General features: G+C 43.7%; 6 protein-coding genes across 6 annotated transcripts; 2 read left to right on the forward strand and 4 right to left on the reverse strand.

Moving 5' to 3' along the window:
* The first annotated feature begins 5,304 nt into the window (after positions 1–5,304).
* On the forward strand, positions 5,305–5,739 carry LOC134146169 (histone H4). Its single transcript, XM_062586406.1, has one exon. The coding sequence runs from the start codon at positions 5,317–5,319 to the stop codon at positions 5,626–5,628; it is 312 nt and encodes a 103-aa protein (XP_062442390.1). The 5' UTR covers positions 5,305–5,316; the 3' UTR covers positions 5,629–5,739.
* Positions 5,740–5,886: 147 nt separating this feature from the next.
* On the reverse strand, positions 5,887–6,288 carry LOC134146146 (histone H2B 7). The gene has a single exon (XM_062586369.1). The coding sequence runs from the start codon at positions 6,286–6,288 to the stop codon at positions 5,908–5,910; it is 381 nt and encodes a 126-aa protein (XP_062442353.1). The 3' UTR covers positions 5,887–5,907.
* A 263-nt stretch (positions 6,289–6,551) lies between these two features.
* On the reverse strand, positions 6,552–7,164 carry LOC134146162 (histone H4). Its single transcript, XM_062586394.1, has one exon. The coding sequence runs from the start codon at positions 7,150–7,152 to the stop codon at positions 6,841–6,843; it is 312 nt and encodes a 103-aa protein (XP_062442378.1). The 5' UTR covers positions 7,153–7,164; the 3' UTR covers positions 6,552–6,840.
* A 4,510-nt stretch (positions 7,165–11,674) lies between these two features.
* On the reverse strand, positions 11,675–12,610 carry LOC134146098 (histone H2A.J). The gene has a single exon (XM_062586300.1). The coding sequence runs from the start codon at positions 12,568–12,570 to the stop codon at positions 12,181–12,183; it is 390 nt and encodes a 129-aa protein (XP_062442284.1). The 5' UTR covers positions 12,571–12,610; the 3' UTR covers positions 11,675–12,180.
* A 256-nt stretch (positions 12,611–12,866) lies between these two features.
* LOC134146195 (histone H2B 1/2/3/4/6) lies at positions 12,867–13,596 on the forward strand. The gene has a single exon (XM_062586458.1). The coding sequence runs from the start codon at positions 12,900–12,902 to the stop codon at positions 13,278–13,280; it is 381 nt and encodes a 126-aa protein (XP_062442442.1). The 5' UTR covers positions 12,867–12,899; the 3' UTR covers positions 13,281–13,596.
* A 959-nt stretch (positions 13,597–14,555) lies between these two features.
* On the reverse strand, positions 14,556–15,452 carry LOC134146060 (histone H1.01-like). The gene has a single exon (XM_062586224.1). It carries the CDS (start codon positions 15,435–15,437, stop codon positions 14,778–14,780), a length of 660 nt encoding a protein of 219 aa, XP_062442208.1. The 5' UTR covers positions 15,438–15,452; the 3' UTR covers positions 14,556–14,777.
* Between the last annotated feature and the right edge of the window lie 4,484 nt (positions 15,453–19,936).

Genomic DNA, 19,936 nt, shown 5'->3' on the forward strand with positions numbered 1-19,936 from the left:
GTCGCAGAAGTGTGACAGGATGGAGAGACAAAAGATTTGAATTGCTTTTAGCTTCTGACCCCTACAAGAGGCACATTCAAAGACCTGTGCATCACAGACAAAATAATGCTTCCCCTATCTCTCCCCACTGCGTTCTGATGAGGCTTCATAGCTACCACTCCTGTCCTGCCTGTTTCTGAAAGTAATCCTAGCCAGCTCACTTGGATGTGTCTTGTTTTGTGTGTGGTGTGTGTTTTAGAGTGCATGAGCACAATCACTTTGCTTTTAACATGAAATTGCCCTCCCCTGCTTACATGTTGTTGCAATGAACTTTGCTACATCATTTGCTACAGTGCTGCAACACAGTTGCTACAACTGCTTTCTACTGATGAATTCTGCCTGATTATGCAGGAACTGCTGCCTATGACCCATCATGTTCTGCAGAATGACGGAACAAAATCTATTATTTTATGGATTCCAAATTAAGTCATCTATATGTATCATTAATAGCTAATACATTTAGAAAAAAACATTATCGTTTCTGAAAATCAACTATCGCTTTAGTTAAATCCCTGACGGTGATAATTTGCAAGTGAGCAGCTTTCATAGTATTGCAAACCTTCAGAGCACATCAGGTGAGTTTTTTCCTCTTCTTTTTGTCTCTATTTTCTTTTTCTTTTCTTTTCTCCTCACCCCCCCGCCCCCTTAAGAAGGAAGCTTAAGGTTATCTTAATCATGGAGAAAGCAACCTGGACCATCCACAAACCAAACAAACGGCTTTCATTTCAGAACTGTCTCTCTCTCTTGTGAGTTGTTCTATCCCCAAGAACTGGGACAAGTTTCTAGCACAGAATTGGGAAGGCTCTAAAGAAAATATCACCAGGCTTGATCATCCCATGTTCACAAATCATTACTATGCTATGCTAAGTCTCCTGTTCCAAAAACACTGGTGCGCATGTGGAGATTAAATTTAGTCAAAATTTTCAGTATGTTCTTCAAATCTGGTGCATATCGTTTTCTCATCTCTCTTTACTCTTTATCCCGATCCATCACTATACATCTCTGGAAACTTCCCAACGCTTCTTTGCACTCCTTCCCTATATCATGAATATTCAAGGTATAGTTATGAGCTATTAGTGCAGTGGATCCACCTCCTTTCAGTGCCCCCCTTTTTTTCCATATTATCAAGCACACCATACTGATAAATCAGGATGGACTACCAAAACCGTATGAAATGATGGACTATAACATTTTCAGCCTGTGAGGCTACTAAGAAGGAGGATATTCCAAAAGGATATTTCAGCAATCATTCTCCATAAATGCTCAGATTTAAACAAAACCTGAAAATCTAAGGTATTCCCCCATCAATGTTAGGATGATATGCATGCATTGCAATGTACATATAGATGTAGAGCTTAATGTATGGTATTGTTGTAAATGGTAACAGTAAAGGAAACATCATGAAAATAAGGAAAGATGACTTTTGTGACTCAGGCTTTCAGGAAGTGCCAAAAATCAAGTGCAAGTTTTTCAGCATGTTTCAGAAACAAAGCTAGCCTTTCCATGAGCTGAACTCTAAACATTTCCTGAGTGAATTGCAAGAGAGTATTCCTGGCCTTTCTGGCTCATAGGAGGATAAGAAGAAGACTTTTTCGCAGTCCATAAGAACCCAGTCAGATCTACTCTGTACAACACACTGATAAAGGGCATTTGTTTGAGAATTACCATATACCTTGCTGAAGTCAAGCAACTGAATATTAAAATCACTCTTGAACTTGGATTAAAGGACTTGCACAGAAAGAACCATGTGGCTACAGCTCAGGTTAGTTATATAATGAAGTCAAATCTTAAAAATAAAATATTTTTACAAAAAATGGCAGCTGTTTGTGGCTAAAATGGGACCTTGTTTCCCTTAGTCCTGCTAGAGGTGGCTTTTCCACCAGTTCTCCTGGGCAGAGTCCCAGAACAGATTTATTTTTGGTTTTAAGAATCATCTGCACACACACATGCACACTTCTCTAAATGAATTTGGACTCTTCCAGTTCCATCTTTTCAAAGCCCTGAGAGATGTGACTACACAAATTCCAATGAAATGAGTGAGAGCTCACTGTCCTGCTATCTCAGGCTACTTTGATAATCTCAATCTGAGACAATGTAGTACAAAAAATTTGCCCAGACAAAACATGTTTCTCCATCTCTTCAGCCAGTGCCTGCAAAATGGTAACAGGGTGAGCAGCAATGTCAGGCCAGTTCTTGTTGTTTCACCTGTTATCCAAGCAGTGATGTGCAGACTGCAAGTTCACCCTGTTGCAGTGCAAGTAGTCTACATAGAAATTAAATGTGATCTAGTCAATACTGATTACTGATTATGAGGACTGAACAGCAATTGTTTCATAAATATTTGTGTGTGTGTGTGTACATATTATAGACAACATTTTCAGCTTTCTGTAGCTTATTAGTGGTTTAGACTTAGGCAAAATGGAAAGTTCTTACCCCTATGAAATTCACCAAACTAGATGGTCCTGGAATGAATGGAACTGAAAAACACATTAGAGTTATATCAGAACATAATATATTTTAAGCACTAGAGCAATTCTGATTGTTAAAGCTTTATATCCATAAGAGTTTTTTTTTTTTTTTTTTTTTTTTTTTTTTTTTTTGTTAACACATCAGAAATAATACTTAAGGGTTACTTATTATAGACTTCTTGGCTGAAGTATAGGGTAAAACGCTCTCTATTTCACCACAATGTCCCAGTACCTATGCAAGACTGCACTTCTTTGCAGCACAGCGCAAGCAGCACCCCCACTGAAGGCAGAAACCACCTGTACTTCCCTGAGCCCCTGCCTGGGACTCTTCTGGGCTCTTGGCTGCTGCAGAGGGGGAATCCCTGGGTTCTCACATCCTCCTTCCTCCTGCGCACACATTCCTGTACTAATTTCATATATCCATCATGCATACTGGATGCCTTCATAAAACAGCCTGTTTTTTGGTTTATTGTTGCTGTTGTTGTTGTTTCTGCTTTGTAAGAAACACTGGTGTAAGAACACCAGTATTTTAACTTCTGACTGGAGGCTGGCACCAAGGTGGTAATAGCTTCTCACTTAATGGTAAAGGATTCATTAATTCCAATTTAAGAATGAAATAAAATCTAACAGTTGATGTTGCTAATAAGATGGCTAAGCAGCAAAGACAGCAGGGTCTTACATCAAGAAAATAAAATCAAATGAGCATGATCCTTTCCTAGAATCTGCACTCACAATTATCAGTCAGGGAGTAACCTGAATGATAAAATAGACTACCTAGTAGCTTCACCCCAAAGACACATCCCAGCTTCATTAAAAAAAAAAAAAAAAAAAAAAAAAAAAAAAAAGAGTTATTAAAAGATTTTGAATCGAGTTGGTATTTAGTGAGAATAGAAATCAAAGAAGAACCAAGACAGAAATTGAGACTTAAAAAAACCTCATGCCTTATGTTTAAGTTATGTAAACATATGTTTAAGTTTTAGAAAAGTAGCATAGCTAGATTTTTTTTTTCTTTTAAAATCTGCTTTGGTTATGTGTCCCTAGTTTTTTTTTTTTTTTTTTTTTTTTTTTTTTTTTTTGGGGGGGGGGGAAGGGGGGATATGGAGAAATAGCAGGGAACTATATAAACACATTACCTTAAAAATGTGGGAACTATTATGAATTAAAAAAAAAGGAAGCATGATGGTTTTGCCACTAAGAAGCACATTCGCTGCTTTCCAAGTACTTACACAAAAGGATGAATCTGAAGATCCTTCATAATGATATGAGTTCTCAGAATACAAAACCTAATTTGAGAAAGGTGAAAAACAAACAAAAAATGCTAAGTTCTTCTTGTAAAAGTTGATACCCATTTAGTTTAACATCACTATGTTAAATAGAACCAGTTCTATGACTGCTGTTTGCCATAGGCAGTAGAAATCTGCAAATATGTGTTCTGCTAGAAAAGTAAAATGACAAGCACCTCTAAAACATTTTTTTTTGTGTGTGAAATTGTGTTTAATGTCGGTGTAAATTATCTGAACATTATCTTTATTGTGAAGTAAAGCTTACTAGGTTGAGTAACTCTCTGCCTTAAGCCAGGGAATTACTATAAATAGAATATTAGTCTCTATTGCTAACCCTTAAAGGTACTAGAAACATTCCTATTTTAATTGGTATATGATTCAGCAATGAGGTAATCTGAAAATGAGTGTGAGAATATTTCAATATTCTTTCTTTTCCATTACATTTCAAGGTGTTGAGTACAAACGAGTCTCCTGCTTTCTCAGCAGGAAACATTCCCAGGATGTGATGTCTCTGTTTTCAGTGTTTTCTCACAGTCTAATCTCCCCTCTTGGAAAAATTTTTAGACTGCTAGCTTTCCTCTCCATGGTCACAAACATGCTTGATAGGTAAATGTAAAATAGATTGTATGCATGTGTTTATGAGTATGTACACAAGAAAAAGCTGATCACATTCTTATTGATATGGAGAAAAACTATGGTGCATTTTTAAAGAAAAAAAAAATCCATGAGCTATGAGCATTTCCCTTTCATTTTTTCCAAGCAACACTTAGGGCTCAAATACAGGAAAAAAGATGGAGTTCGGACGAGATAAATATGGCAGAGATTATTAAAATACACGCGAGAAAGGCTACTACAAATGCTAATAATAAAAATAAAAACCAGCGATGAAAAGGCCCAGTGTATGCACCCGGCCGGGGGCCGGGCAGCGCCGGAGGCCGGGCGGGGCGGGGCCGCCGAGCGAGGCGCCGCATTGGCTGCATTTTGCCGCAGAGCTCAGCTCGGGCGGGGGGAGCGGGCCGGGCCGGGTGCGCCGCACCCTGAAACAGCGGCCGGAAACGCGGTCCCGCGCTCGTGCCCCCGGCATAGAGCGAGAGCTGCTGCCGGGAACTCACCCGCACAGGGGGGCAGCGGCGAGGCGGGGAAGTCACCCGAGACCCGCAGGAGGGCGGCGGGCTCTGGCGGCGCGCGGGGGGCGGAGGGGGCGGGGTGAGCGCGGGAAACCGCGCGGAGGCCGTGGGGGAGAGTGCGGCGCTGCTGCGAGGGGCAGAGGCAGAGGAGGCGGCGGCGCCCGCCCGTGGTGGCCTTCTCGCGGGAAGCCCGCGCCGAGGGGCGCAGGGGCCGCCCCGGGGCGGTGAGCGGGGCGAGGGGGGTAAGGGCGGAGACTGCGTTCAAGCACCACCTCCCCGCTGCGGCCCGCCCCTGCCCGCCCTCCGCCGCAGTCCCCAACCAGGTCGGCTCCCACCCACTAAATACCGCCGCGCGTCACCCCTGCCGGCACACTGCTTTTTGGTAGTTGAGGTGGCAGCATGTCTGGCAGAGGCAAGGGCGGGAAGGGGCTCGGCAAGGGGGGCGCCAAGCGCCACCGCAAGGTGCTGCGCGACAACATCCAGGGCATCACCAAGCCGGCCATCCGGCGCCTGGCGCGGCGCGGCGGCGTGAAGCGCATCTCGGGGCTCATCTACGAGGAGACGCGCGGCGTGCTCAAGGTGTTCCTGGAGAACGTGATCCGCGACGCCGTCACGTACACGGAGCACGCCAAGCGCAAGACGGTCACGGCCATGGACGTGGTGTACGCCCTGAAGCGCCAGGGTCGCACCCTCTACGGCTTCGGCGGCTGAACGCCTCTGTTTTTCAAAACTAAATTGTACAAACACCAAGGCTCTTTTCAGAGCCACCCACAGATTTCACAACGAGAGCTGTTAATTACTGTAGGAAAAACAAAAACTAATTTCATACTTCAAAATCTTTGTTCATACTTAGGAATTTCATGTAAACATACTTAGTTCACGGTTAGATTTATCAATTAAAAACCAGAACGTATTGTAATTTTAGCTCTTTCGAGGAAAATGGGGGGGGGGGGCTCTTAAAAGAGCCGTTTGGGTTGTAGATTAAAACCTTTACTTGGAGCTCGTGTACTTGGTGACAGCCTTGGTGCCCTCGGACACGGCGTGCTTGGCCAGCTCGCCGGGCAGCAGCAGCCGCACGGCCGTCTGGATCTCCCGCGACGTGATGGTTGAGCGCTTGTTGTAGTGCGCCAGGCGCGATGCCTCGCCGGCGATGCGCTCGAAGATGTCGTTGACGAAGGAATTCATGATGCTCATGGCCTTAGATGATATTCCGGTGTCCGGGTGCACTTGCTTCAGCACTTTGTACACATAGATCGAGTAACTTTCTTTCCTTGTTCTCTTGCGTTTCTTGTCACCCTTTTTCTGTGTCTTCGTGACGGCTTTCTTCGAGCCTTTCTTCGGCGCTGGAGCAGATTTCGCTGGCTCAGGCATCTTCAAAAATCCCTTTTGAAGACCTTTACAAAACCTAAACAACCTCGAAAATGGCGGCTGCCCCCTTATTTATAAGGACGTTATGCAAATGAGGGGATTGTAAATGTTCCATTTCTATTGGTGTAAAAAACACAAACGTAATTACAGCCATTTCCGTCCTGCACCGTCACGACGTCGGCGCTCCAATTTTGTTCTGTAGCTACGGAGAGGGCGATACTGCTCTCGCTAGTGAGAACAAGTTTATCTTAATAATGAGTAAAAGATATGTCTCATTTTCATATTTAATGAAAGAAACTTAAAACATTTTTATTTACTACAATATGCTACCAAGTGGTATGTAGGTATGCGTCAGTGCAAATTAAGAACTCTGTGTTCTAACAGGTTTACAACTTGGAAACTGCCTGCTGTTAACTCGTGTAAGACTTTCAGAATGTTTTGAGAAATTGTTTAAAGCACGCACTCAGTAATAAGCAGCTCTCGTTGTGAAATCTGTGGGTGGCTCTGAAAAGAGCCTTGGTGTTTGTACAATTTAGTTTTGAAAAACAGAGGCGTTCAGCCGCCGAAGCCGTAGAGGGTGCGACCCTGGCGCTTCAGGGCGTACACCACGTCCATGGCCGTGACCGTCTTGCGCTTGGCGTGCTCCGTGTACGTGACGGCGTCGCGGATCACGTTCTCCAGGAACACCTTGAGCACGCCGCGCGTCTCCTCGTAGATGAGCCCCGAGATGCGCTTCACGCCGCCGCGCCGCGCCAGGCGCCGGATGGCCGGCTTGGTGATGCCCTGGATGTTGTCGCGCAGCACCTTGCGGTGGCGCTTGGCGCCCCCCTTGCCGAGCCCCTTCCCGCCCTTGCCTCTGCCAGACATGCTGCCACCTCAACTACCAAAAAGCAGTGTGCCGGCAGGGGTGACGCGCGGCGGTATTTAGTGGGTGGGAGCCGACCTGGTTGGGGACTGCGGCGGAGGGCGGGCAGGGGCGGGCCGCAGCGGGGAGGTGGTGCTTGAACGCAGTCTCCGCCCTTACCCCCCTCGCCCCGCTCACCGCCCCGGGGCGGCCCCTGCGCCCCTCGGCGCGGGCTTCCCGCGAGAAGGCCACCACGGGCGGGCGCCGCCGCCTCCTCTGCCTCTGCCCCTCGCAGCAGCGCCGCACTCTCCCCCACGGCCTCCGCGCGGTTTCCCGCGCTCACCCCGCCCCCTCCGCCCCCCGCGCGCCGCCAGAGCCCGCCGCCCTCCTGCGGGTCTCGGGTGACTTCCCCGCCTCGCCGCTGCCCCCCTGTGCGGGTGAGTTCCCGGCAGCAGCTCTCGCTCTTGCAGGTATCCCAAAATTGAGTTATTTTACGCAGTGTGCAGCAGACATACAGGGTGGAGACATTCGTTTATTTCATTTCTTAGCAGAGATGTGTGCTAGGTGATAGATCCATAGAGCTAGAACACCTCATTTTCTCGTTCTTTACTTAAAAAACCGGTATTCCGGGAGTACTTCATACAAATTTTTCTGTTGGTTACAATTTTACCACATTACATGTTCGCTCCAGGCTTGCGCTTTAACATTCCTGTGCATTAGCATAAGAAGTGAAGAAGATGGTAACGTCATTATCAAGTCATTATCATCTCATTGTTAAGTTAGGGGAGTGTAATTTAATATATTAATAAGCCTTAATGAACTTATAGGTTACTCTGGGTTATTCTCTGCTGTCTTTGTCTTATCGCCTGCTCACATTCTTCAAAGGGCTGTGGTTTCCTCGAGGTTATTCGGCTGGAACCGGTTGCCCTTTGCGGTACTGTTTTACGATACCCTCTCTCCCTTGTCCTTGATTCTTCTTAACATCTCGCAGGATTTCCACAGCATCCTTCCAACACCGGGGTCGTGAGCGCGAGGTCGCGCTTCTACCCCTTTTTCGGGGTGCGGCGCCCCCCGGCTCCAGCCCGGCCCGGCGCGCCCGAGCCGGGGGTCTGCGGCAAAATCCGGCCAATACGGCGCCTCGCTCGGCGGCTTTCGCCCCGCCCCCTCGGGTCCCGCCCCGCCCCCCGTCGGGGCAGAACCCGCCCCCGCCGCCGTCTCGCCCTTTGTTCCGTTCAGCTGCGGCCGCGGCCGCTGCGCTCGCGTTACCGTCCCCCGCCCCCGCCCGGCTCCGGGACGACCGCGCTCCTCGGCGGCCGGCGGCTTCGCGTCCGCGCAGAGCGACCCGCACGTCGCAGCGACCGGGGAGCTGTCGCCGGCGGGGCCCGCTATGGGACATACAGCCCTGACACCTCGACAGCTGCGGTTGCCCGGACTGCACCTCTCTTCTCCCCCGCCCTGCAGCGCGCACCGGGCTCGGCCGTGGCAGCCGCCTGGCAGCCGCTTCGTCCTTGTCACCGTATTACGGCCTTAGAAATACAAACACGGTCGCTACTGCGTAACTGACTCTAGCAGGCAGAAGGAAGCGTTTTGGACCTCACCAGGAAAGAAAAAAAAAAAAGTTCGGATGGCACCTAAATATGAATATTATGTATATACTTTTACTTTAAATGAACAATCTAAAAACTTCACTGTATTTTTTATGTTATTCCTAACGAACTCGGCATACATTCTTTTTACAGTATGCTGAATTCTACTTATAAAACGGATGAATAAGTAAGTGAGGAGTTAGGAACCTGTTTGTGCGAATGTATTAAGATTTTATGTTTCATTTATTTTACACATTCAAAATAAAATTAAATATTAAAGTTATTATTTCTTACAATATCGATCTTTTATACAATTTAAACACACCTGTCTTTCAAAATGTTTGGATTGATTTGAGTCTGAATCTATCTTACAATTCTCTACACCCTGCATTCTGCAAATTTAGTTTTCCTTTTTTATATACTTTGCTAAAATATTTTTCTCACTAGAAGCTTCCTTTTTTAAAAAATGTTTTTTCTTTCTTTTGCTGCTTATTTTCATACAAGTTTCATATGTGAGAATTTTCATTTCTTTTAACAAGTTTCTGTTTTACTTACATTTAAAACTCCTAAAAGAATTTCAGTTTACTTTTTTTTACAATATGGCTAGATTCTATTTGGACTTTAATTTTATACACACACATACATATGTATGTGCACAAATATATTGAAAATACATTATACTACCTGGATTGTTGTCTTCCATACAGTTGCTATAAGTGGTCATAGAAACAGTTCCCAACAGTTTTTGTTACTGATATTGTCAGTTCTTTCATGGATCACTTCCCCCCCCCTCTCTTTCCCCTCTCTCTCTCTTCTCTCCTCAGAAACACTTTAAGCAGAAAGAAAACTTTGTTGCTAAATACAATTTCTAATGAAGTTGCTTTTACTACAACTTTAGAACAGTAAATACTGGATTCACATTTAGGACATCCCCCCCCCCCAAAAAAAAAAAAAAAATCAGGAACTACTTCTGTGGTGAGTTTAGACACAGCACTAGGAGTAAAATGAGAAAGGTATCTTTTTTTTTCTCGCAAATCTCTCTACACCCTTCCTCTCCCCCCCTTTCTTTTTGTTGTTGTTAATCTATAGCTTTTTCAGCATACTTCAGTGAGGGTTGTGGTCCATTTTTTTCCATTATACTTGCATTTTAGAGCAACATCTTTAGCACAGCTACACATAACAATATATCCTTAATAAGAATATATCACACACATCACACACAATATATAGCACATCTGCCTATTAATATCACATACTCCTGCAAGTTATGCTAATTTTATTGAGAGTTTACATGGTAATTTAAATCTAAATCTATCTCCCACAAAAGGGATAATAATAATTAGAAGTAAATTAGAAAACACATAAAGTTATTTTTATACAATGCATTATTCCTAATATTGCATGCAAAGTAAAGGTGAAAAGGAGTATGCAAAATTTTAATGTTGTGTTTTATCTATATTGTTCTAAGATTTTTCATACATAGACTGACATCACTGAGCTTTATCTAGACATAATTAACTGTAATGTGGGGTTTATATATACATATTATACATTCTTGGAATGTGGAAATGGGGGAAATTGAAAAAGGGAAAGAGTATTGGATTCAAGTGATACTGCTGACTAATTCATCATATGATATGGATCTCCTCTTTGCTATTACCCTCCCCCCTTTTTTTTTTGGTGAAAGAAAGAAACATTTATCTATTGAAACTCACCTTCATCACATTCCGTTACCTAGTACAGCTAGCCTGAAAGACATCAAAGTCATGTCACTGCATCTAGTAAAATTAGTAGTAGCTAAAAATGAATATAAGGAATGCTAATAAATAGCAAAAGAATCACAGAGTGTGATATTTTAATGAAGTGAGTTACCTAAGTGAGCAGGGATGGAGTGAATGAAATAAATTCTTGGAAAGAGATCAGAGAGAAAATCATGAATTACACATTGGATGGAAGAATTCTGAGTGATGCACTGGACTTACTTATGTGCTCAAAGAAACACAGGGACCACTCTGGCAGTGCTATGTCTGCTTGCAACTTCTGTGAGTTTGTTCAAGTTGAAATCCTACTCCTGAATACAGAGGCTCCAGACTTTTCTCTGGATTCTGGTGCTTTGATGCAGCAACTGGCTTCTTCATATGCACATATGTGGGGAGACCTGTTCTTGATACTAGAGGCAAAACTGATGTGCATGTGAAAATACAACTTTCGTATCACAATTCAACAGGAAATACAAGTGCCAGGGAAAAAAATTACTGCTACTAATGAGGATCAAAGCAGCAGCATTATAGCAACAGCAGTGCTAAATGTATCCATTTCCAAACAAAACCATCAGATGTAAGTGCTATCGCCGTATCAGACTATTTATCTTCCTACTAGATCCCTCATATCTTGCTTCAGCTATAAGAGAGACTCACCTAAAAATCCTCACTGCTGCAGGCAGACCCAAAGCAGTTCTCATTTTCCCCAGAGGACAGGTGAAGCAGGGGTGCTGCATGCATGGGGGCTACAGGCCTCACTGTGGTGTGCTGCAGCCCCCTGCCACTGCAAAGAGCTCCTGAGAGAAACCTAACAGGAGGTGTCAGCTAGACAGTCTTTCTCAGTCTAAAGTAGTGACTCTATGCAGTCTTAACACTGCTTTTGGGTGATGCTTGTGCCAACAGAGTAGCATTACTCAATTATATTGCCCACTGGTAACTGATCTAACAGAGAATAATTAGACAGTTAGTTAATTTGGAAGACTAGGGTATGTGAAAATTCTACTTAAAGAAAGAATGTATTTACTCAGTGCTGCTAGGAGTTTCTCTCAAATGGGATTTTTTTTCCCAGTACCAGTCTGACTAGTTGAGGATCTAAATAAATATAGCCTATTTCCCCTTAAGTAATTCTTGCTCCAATTCTAAACAATATCATTCAGTCACAGGAAAGTTTTGTGTCTTTTGAAAAAAAAAGAAAACCACAGGCCTAAAAAACAGGTTTATTTTTGGATGTAGTAACATCTAAGCATAGCATTCTCCTTATATTTCTTTTCATGTCATACACAGCTTTTTGTATTTTTTTTTTACAGTTAACCTTCCATTTTAACATAATTCATGAAGTAGCCTTTAAAATATAATCACAAAGACCAGCTGAAACACAAACAAACAATAGCTTAGCAACCTCCTTACACAAATCAGAAAAGAACCATTGAATTACTGGAAAAGTATTTACAACATTTCTTCTGTTAAAAAAAAAAAAAGGTTAGGAAATACTTGACTCTTCCCAATCAGGATTTTTAATAGAACATCATTACTGACTACCGACTTAGCTCTTTCTCAAAAAAAGCATGCACAAAACATTGCTAATCAAAGCACTTTCACTAAGAAAGTAACTCAACTCCTTTTTGATCATGTGGGTGGCTCTGAAAAGAGCCTTTGGGTTATATGTTATGTTTTGAAAAATCTAAAACAGTTTTACTAGCTAAGTTTACTTGCTCTTGGCCTTGTGGCTCTCTGTCTTCTTGGGCAGCAGCACCGCCTGGATGTTGGGCAGCACGCCGCCCTGCGCGATCGTCACCTTGCCCAGCAGCTTGTTGAGCTCCTCGTCGTTGCGGATGGCCAGCTGCAGGTGGCGCGGGATGATGCGCGTCTTCTTGTTGTCGCGCGCCGCGTTGCCCGCCAGCTCCAGGATCTCAGCCGTCAGGTACTCCAGCACGGCCGCCATATAGACCGGCGCTCCAGCTCCCACTCGCTCCGCGTAGTTGCCTTTCCGGAGCAGGCGATGTACGCGGCCTACAGGGAACTGCAGCCCAGCACGCGACGAGCGCGACTTAGCTTTAGCTCTCACTTTGCCTCCCTGTTTCCCGCGACCCGACATCCCCACTCTGTTACAAAAACGCCACCACTACTCCGAAACAACAACTAAGAGACTCGTAATGACGCACAGATTCTTCCTCTTTTATCCCTTCCCTGGGCGGGATTGGCTCTTAACGATTGGATAAAAGCAGTGATTGTTAGCTCAACCAATGAGAAGGCGGATCTTACTCGGACCAATCGTGCGCAAAGAAACGCCTTCCCACATTGGCGTCCAATCATATGCTACTGTCTGGAGCCCTCGTATTTGCATAACGCCCCTATAAATAAAGGACTGTGCGGCCATTTTAGCAGCTGATCTTGTTGGTTAGCATCAGAAGAAAGGGACTCAAAATGCCTGAGCCAGCCAAGTCGGCGCCCGCGCCCAAGAAGGGCTCTAAGAAGGCGGTGACCAAGACGCAGAAGAAGGGCGACAAGAAGCGCAAGAAGAGCCGCAAGGAGAGCTACTCCATCTACGTGTACAAGGTGCTGAAGCAGGTGCACCCGGACACGGGCATCTCCTCCAAGGCCATGGGCATCATGAACTCCTTCGTCAACGACATCTTCGAGCGCATCGCCGGCGAGGCGTCGCGCCTGGCGCACTACAACAAGCGCTCGACCATCACGTCGCGGGAGATCCAGACGGCCGTGCGGCTGCTGCTGCCCGGCGAGCTGGCCAAGCACGCCGTGTCCGAGGGCACCAAGGCCGTCACCAAGTACACGAGCTCTAAGTAGAGCGTCTTCGGAACGTCAGTTTTAACCCAAAGGCTCTTTTAAGAGCCACCCACGTAGTCTTTTAAAGAGCTTTAACACATGCGTATATAGCAAAGCGCGAACATGTTAACTGATAATGTTGTCTTTAAATATGCTTTTTAATCAGTTTTTCCGAGTTTGTGCTTTTCAAAATCTTAAAAAGGTGAAGTGACAGTTTCAGATATGTGTATAAAATCAATTTGTAGCTTTTAACTGTCGAATTGTTGTTTATCCCTTCTAATAAACGTGAATACTACTCTTAAGATTCATTCGAAATAGCTGAATGCACTAAACACTTAACTAGTGCTAAATTAATCATTAGGAAGAAATCTCTAAGCTCTCTGCAGCACTTATTCACCCTTTCCCCGCTCTCCCCACCCCCCCCCCCCCAGAAAAAAAAAAAGGGGTGGGGGTAAGGAGACCAATGTAAAGAATCGTGATAATATTTTGCTTAGCAATCTCAGGATGCTGCAGGCTTAATTTTTCTTTTCCTTCTGTATAAGAGGATAAAAGTCAGTCTAATAGATTGAGTGATACGGCGCAGAACACCCGGAGGAGCGGCAGCACCGCTAACACGGAGTAGACGCCTTGGGAGGACGAACCTTCCGGGGTTGCAGAACCGGGCTCGCCGCAGCCGCCGCTGGCAGCGCCCGCTGCCCCGGCGGGGAGCGCGGGCTTTTCGAAATTCCGCAGTCGTCCAATAAGCTGCTCCGGTCTCCTTCATCAGCCAATCAGACCTGGCAGAAGCAGGGCGCCCCGGCCCCGGGGCTCCCGAGCGCTCCGCGCACCTCCGCCGTCCGCGGCGGGCGGACGCCGAAACTCCGAGCGCACAGCATCCTTCATTGTCGGGTCCTGAACGCCGGCCGAAAGAGCTCTTGCCGCTGCACTTCCCTATAACCGGACCGGCAAGGTGAAGAGGAGCACTACTGGTAGCTCCACCCGCCTACCGCCCTGGCAAACTCGTTCTCTAACAGTAGAACTATGAAGTCACACAGAAATTGGGAACTGCCCCGCTGTCCTACGAGTGCACTGCCGAGTGGAAAGGTCATCGCCAAGGACGCGGAGGAGCCGTGCGGAGAGCTTGCAGCTACGGGCACTGAAGGGTGTGGCAATCGCAAACCGGCTGTTAGGAACGGCGCTAGTTAAAGCGCCGCAAGGAACCTGCACGCCCCAGCGCGTCACAGCTCGCCCCTGCCTCCCCCCGCCCCAGCCCTTTAACAAAGGCACCCTCTTGCGGTGCTCGTAAAAAGAAAGCAATTTCCCAGGGAATGTAAACTTTATTTTTTCAAGACTTAACGTAACGATGGCTGGAAGTTCAGCGTCCCATCCTGCACAGACCAACGTCCCACACGGATAGTGGTGTGGTTAATTCCACTGCAGGCGCAGAGTTCGGCGACAAGAGAGCATCAGCTCTTTTTCTGACAATCGTGGGTGGCTCTTAAAAGAGCCGTTGGGCTTAAGTACTTCCACTTCAACACTTCACTTTTTGGGCGCAGCCTTTTTCGCCTTAGCCGCCTTGGGCTTGGTCGCCTTGGGCTTGGCCGGCTTGGGCGCAACCTTTTTCGCCTTGGCTGGGCTCTTCGCTGCCTTCTTGGGCTTTGCAGCCTTGGCTGCCTTCTTGGGGCTTTTAGCCGCCTTTTTGGGAGCGGGGGCTGCCGGCTTCTTGGCTTTCTTGGGGCTCTTCTTCACTGCCGCTGCCTTCTTGGGCTTCTTGGCAGCGCTCGCTGGCTTCTTGGCTGCCGGCTTCTTGGGCTTGGCTGCTGCTGCCCGCTTCTTCGGGGCTTTTTCTTTCACTTCTCCGGGCTTTTTGTTAAGCCGAAAAGAGCCGGAGGCGCCGGTGCCCTTGGTCTGCACCAGGGTGCCCTTGCTGACGAGGCTCTTGAGCCCCAGCTTGATGCGGCTGTTGTTCTTCTCCACGTCGTAGCCGCCGGCCGCCAGCGCCTTCTTGAGGGCGGCCAAGGAGAGCCCCTTGCGCTCCTTGGAGGCGGACACGGCCTCGGTGATCAGCTCGGTGACGCTGGGGCCCGAGGGCTTGCGGGCTTTGGAGCCGCCCGCCGCCTTCTTCGGCTTCTTGGCGGCGGCGGCTTTGGCGCCGGGAGCCGCGACCGCGGGCGCTGCGACGGGAGCGGTCTCCGACATCGCAGCAGAGACTTCTTCCTAATCAAAAGAAAGTAATTGGGCTACAGTAACCCCGATGCCTGAATTTATAGCGAAGCGGTGATCTGTGATTGGTGCTTTGCAGAGCCCGCCTAACTGTTAGCCAGGAAGAGCTTTTCGTCCTCTCAGTCTGTGTTTCTTCGGAGTTAAAAAACCATGCTTTTTGTAAAATATTTGCTATGAAATCACCCCAGTTTCTTAAGGCAGTAAGGACAAGACCGCGGAGTTTCATTTGGGGGAGTTTCCCCGTACAGGAATCTAAGATGAGTGAAAAAAGATGTGTTTAACCCCGCGTCCTGAAGCTAGAGAGAGCCCGAGAACGGCTAACTTTTGTTTTTCCTTCTAAAATAAAATCCAACCCTTAGTTAAAATGTCTCCCCCATAATGAAATCTCATTCTTTAGGGGGTTGTCTCCAGATTAGGGTAGAAACTGAGGAGGCAGCTTCATTATTTTTGCCGTAAATTGATTTCAAAAAGAGGGAAGTAACACAATTTCATGCCTGAGCGTTGAATATGGATAAAGAATCGACTCCCTGAACCATATCTTTAACTATTAAGGATGCAGTATTTCCACTGAATTTCGTATTTTGGGAAAGTAAGAGACTTTCAGAGGAATATATATACTGTCGAAATGTATCTGAAAGTTGTCACGACTCTGCCTTTTTTGGTAGTGTCCTGCAAATGAAAAGCAATATTTTGATATTTTTTGAAATACTTTCTGTTTATAAAAAGTAGCTGTCAATGCCTAGATAATACATAAAGTGTATTAACTGCTATTTTAATGCTTTATCAATTAAACTAATGTATACAATTATTCTTTTTTTAGGATTGATAGCAAGTCTGAAGTAGATTTGTAGAGAAAAAAGTGACACAGCTATAGATACACAAATGTATATCATATACTTCTTAAACAATGACAGAGCCATTAATGGAGCTGAAATCTTACTTCTACCCAGATAAATTCAGTAATAGAGAAATCTGTCTTCTTTGAATAGAAATGCTTCAGACTGAATGTTATTTACCTATATTTAGACACAGTCTGTTTTATACACAGGCTTCATAAACCACACCATCCTCCTCTTTAAAGGAAAAGAAAAACGCTCCTCAATTTAAGTATACATCCACAACTTCAGAATATTGAAATATTTTTTAGAAAACACTCATAAATCAGAATCATCTTTAATTATCATGATCCTGTTTAATTATCAAGCCTCATAAAGTGACAACAAAAAAATGAATTCTTCTCTTAAAAGCAACTACAAATTGCTTATGATGACTTTGGATTTAATCAGAACACAAAGGCCTCAATTAGCTTCTAGAAAGCAGTCAGAAATTTATTCATTGACTGAAAAAAATCAAGCCCAAATTCTATATTCTGACTCACTACCTCTGTACTTTTTAAACACTTTTAATGCAAAAACTCCTTGGGCTGTTCATGTTAAAAAAAAAAAAAAAAGAATGTCTCTTCTGGCATAGATGAATTTGAGATAGAAGTGAAGTAAAATTTTATAAAAGGCCCTTGCATTGCACTTTATTTATTAAATGTTGAAGATGTAATTAAGTTATTTTTAATAGTAAATACTCTTGAATGAAATGAGATATATTAAAACAGCAAGGATAAAAAAAAATGAACTGTCACCTTCTGAGATTCTCATGTAATTATGTTTTTAATTCTATTATATTTTCATGCACACAAGCTAATAAATAAATTGAAAGGGAGAAAGAGAGGAAGGGAAAATCAAGGAAAAGCAAAAAATTAGTCTCTTTAGTACATCACAGTGAAGGTCAGACAGAAAATTATGCTGAAGTTCTATGGAATATACTGTATTTCTCGTGTTAACTTGATGTAGTTCCCACATTAAAAAAAAAAAAAAAAAAAGAAAGGAAAAAAAAAATAAAAGGGAAAAAGAGAGAGAGAGAAAGAAGAAAAAAAAAGTAGCAAATCCAAAGTAGCAAAAGGAGCTTTAGTGTGAATTTGAAAATCCAAATGAAAAGTAAGAATGTATTTCTGAGAGGTAAAAAAAAAAAAAAAAAGGCAGGATGAGGGCATTATGCTTCTATTCCATATTTGCTTAACTGAAATGGCCATAAAGCAGAACCAGACCATATAAAAGACAGATCTGGGAAGATGTTTCATGTATCTGGGTCTGTTTAATGTAATATATATTCTTCCGGGAATAAGGATTGAAAGACATTTTATGTGACTTAATCTGCGGCTTTTATATTTTAGTGTTAGATCTTTGCAAATCTAGTTTATTACAACTAGTCAGGAAACTGGAAGTAGCTGGGAGCGGGAAGTAACTTCTGACGCAAGACCAAGACTGCAAACTCAGGGACAGAATCTCTTCCCCAGTAACAGCTTCATCTGCCATGTCTACACATTTGAACAAAATTCCCTTCAAGTCTTCTCTTCGTAAATTTGTTCTCAGCACACCAAAAAGAAGAAATTTCCTTCCTTTCCACCATAATTAATTAGGCTATAGATTGGAGGACGACACAGGAGTCTGAAAGAAGTGATAGATTATGTTCTACTCGGGAGGAGCTGTAAGGAGTTGCTATCACTTAAACTACACAGCACATAGGAATTACTATCCCTACATTGTGCCAATTTTTGAAGGAGTAAGATCATCTCAGTTTTTTGAAAGGAAAGCAAATGAAGAAGTTCCTGACCTGGTCATCTCAAGGATTCAGACATCTTTCCAGAAGGTGCTTGAAGAGCAGAATTTAGTTTCAGCTCTAGCCTTCATCTTCATGTCTTTAAACAGTTCTCTGCTCCATATACGGACTATTTTTGTTTGCTCTTATGAAGTACACTTAAAGATTTGGCCACTAACTTCCAACATGAACTATCAGGATATTTTATCATCCCTATTTTCTAACTATCAAACCTGCCCTAATCTGTTCAGAGTAGATTATTATTGTCCAAATTCTATGTGGTGAGAATTTCCCTGGTCTTGCTGCTGTTTTCGATAGAAGGATTAGCAGCAGGCTACTACTACTACAACTGCTACTACTACTAATACTATTATTATTATAATTAACAAGGGGGCGGAGAGGAGGGGAGGGGAGAGGAGAGGAGAGGAGAAGAAAAAGTACTGCTATATTATGGGTACATAATACAACAAAGCTTGTCAGTATCTCTTTAACCATTTTCAAATTTAAATTTCTGGAAATAACTGCTAAATGTAACACTGAACCAAAATAATAATGCTAAATATATTTTACAAGAAACAATACTATTGACCTGGTTGTTTTACCAATAAGAGAAAAAGACAAGGCAAAAAAAATCATCCCACTGCTTAAGTTACCAAGTCAAGAATAGAGTGAAGAATAAAAAACAGGTTTACAACCCAGCAACATTGCTTGAAACATTTTTTTATTATTATTATTATTTATTTTTTAAGAATGAGTTGATAGTTAGTTTCATTTGCAGTTTCCCTGTGGAAACACAAGTATTTAAATGTGACTCATTCTTTGCTAATCTTCAACCAAAGAGTAAAGATTGAAAGTTCTCCTGGTTTTGCCCTCTAAGTACTTGTCCCAGTGCAGACTCCATTTACTTTTCTCTCACTCAGCACGTCGAAGCATTATCATTCCTTCCCTGAAACAGAACTGCAGCACCATGTAGAATCACACAAGATATCCTGAATTACTTCTTCACCTGCCAATATGGTTGCTAGTGAAGAGTATATAAAGTCCTACAAGATGCCAGTACAGACTCAATTCCTATGCAAGGGTCTTCAAAATAAAATTATTGACCCGTAACATAAGAAGTCATTCCTAAAACTGTATAATAAAGAAAAAAAAAGTATTTTTTTCTTACTAGGACAGAGGCTTCACATTGAGGAGAAACAGTTAGAGGCCAAGGAGATAGACTGCAGGATGAGAACAATTCAGAAAAACTGACTAATCAAACCGAAAATCTGTACTCATTTAATTACTTTTACTGTTAATGTGGTGAAGGCCCAGAGAAATTATGGATTTCACAGTGAAGCAGCCTTTCTTCATGACAAAAGATGTTTTTACTTGCATTCAGATGACCTCTCTTAGTAATAATAATAATAATAATATTAATGGAAAAAGAAATGTCCAATTGGATTCAAAGACATTAGTCAAGGCTGTGGCATGCTGCAATGGTGTTGACAAAGTTGATTCAGCAATTGTAAAGAATAACATTCTATTATCTATAGTCTAAGGAATAAATTATATTCTAAGGAAGAGATAAGATGTCATGGGGCTGTAAATAATAAAGAAATCAGTATCTTTTTAGACTAAATACTTCAACTGATATGACAGATACGTACCATCCAGTTTCATGGTTTAGTGTGAGGGCATCATAGACTTTTTTTGTTGTTGTTGTTGTTTTTGTTGTTTTTTGTTTAGAAGAGATGTCTTGCCATCTAACCTAGTGCCTAAAGAGACATGAAAGTTTAGAAGCTTGAGAAAAAATAGTTTCAATATGCTCAAAGCCAAGAAATACA

The sequence above is a fragment of the Rhea pennata genome, chromosome 1 (genome assembly GCF_028389875.1).
Source record: "Rhea pennata isolate bPtePen1 chromosome 1, bPtePen1.pri, whole genome shotgun sequence".
Taxonomy (NCBI): domain Eukaryota; kingdom Metazoa; phylum Chordata; class Aves; order Rheiformes; family Rheidae; genus Rhea; species Rhea pennata.

Coding starts and splice junctions, on each gene's coding strand:
- LOC134146169 (XM_062586406.1), top strand. CDS start 5,317: ATGTCTGGCAGAGGCAAGGGCGGGAAGGGGCTCGGCAAGGGGGGCGCC.
- LOC134146146 (XM_062586369.1), bottom strand. CDS start 6,288: ATGCCTGAGCCAGCGAAATCTGCTCCAGCGCCGAAGAAAGGCTCGAAG.
- LOC134146162 (XM_062586394.1), bottom strand. CDS start 7,152: ATGTCTGGCAGAGGCAAGGGCGGGAAGGGGCTCGGCAAGGGGGGCGCC.
- LOC134146098 (XM_062586300.1), bottom strand. CDS start 12,570: ATGTCGGGTCGCGGGAAACAGGGAGGCAAAGTGAGAGCTAAAGCTAAG.
- LOC134146195 (XM_062586458.1), top strand. CDS start 12,900: ATGCCTGAGCCAGCCAAGTCGGCGCCCGCGCCCAAGAAGGGCTCTAAG.
- LOC134146060 (XM_062586224.1), bottom strand. CDS start 15,437: ATGTCGGAGACCGCTCCCGTCGCAGCGCCCGCGGTCGCGGCTCCCGGC.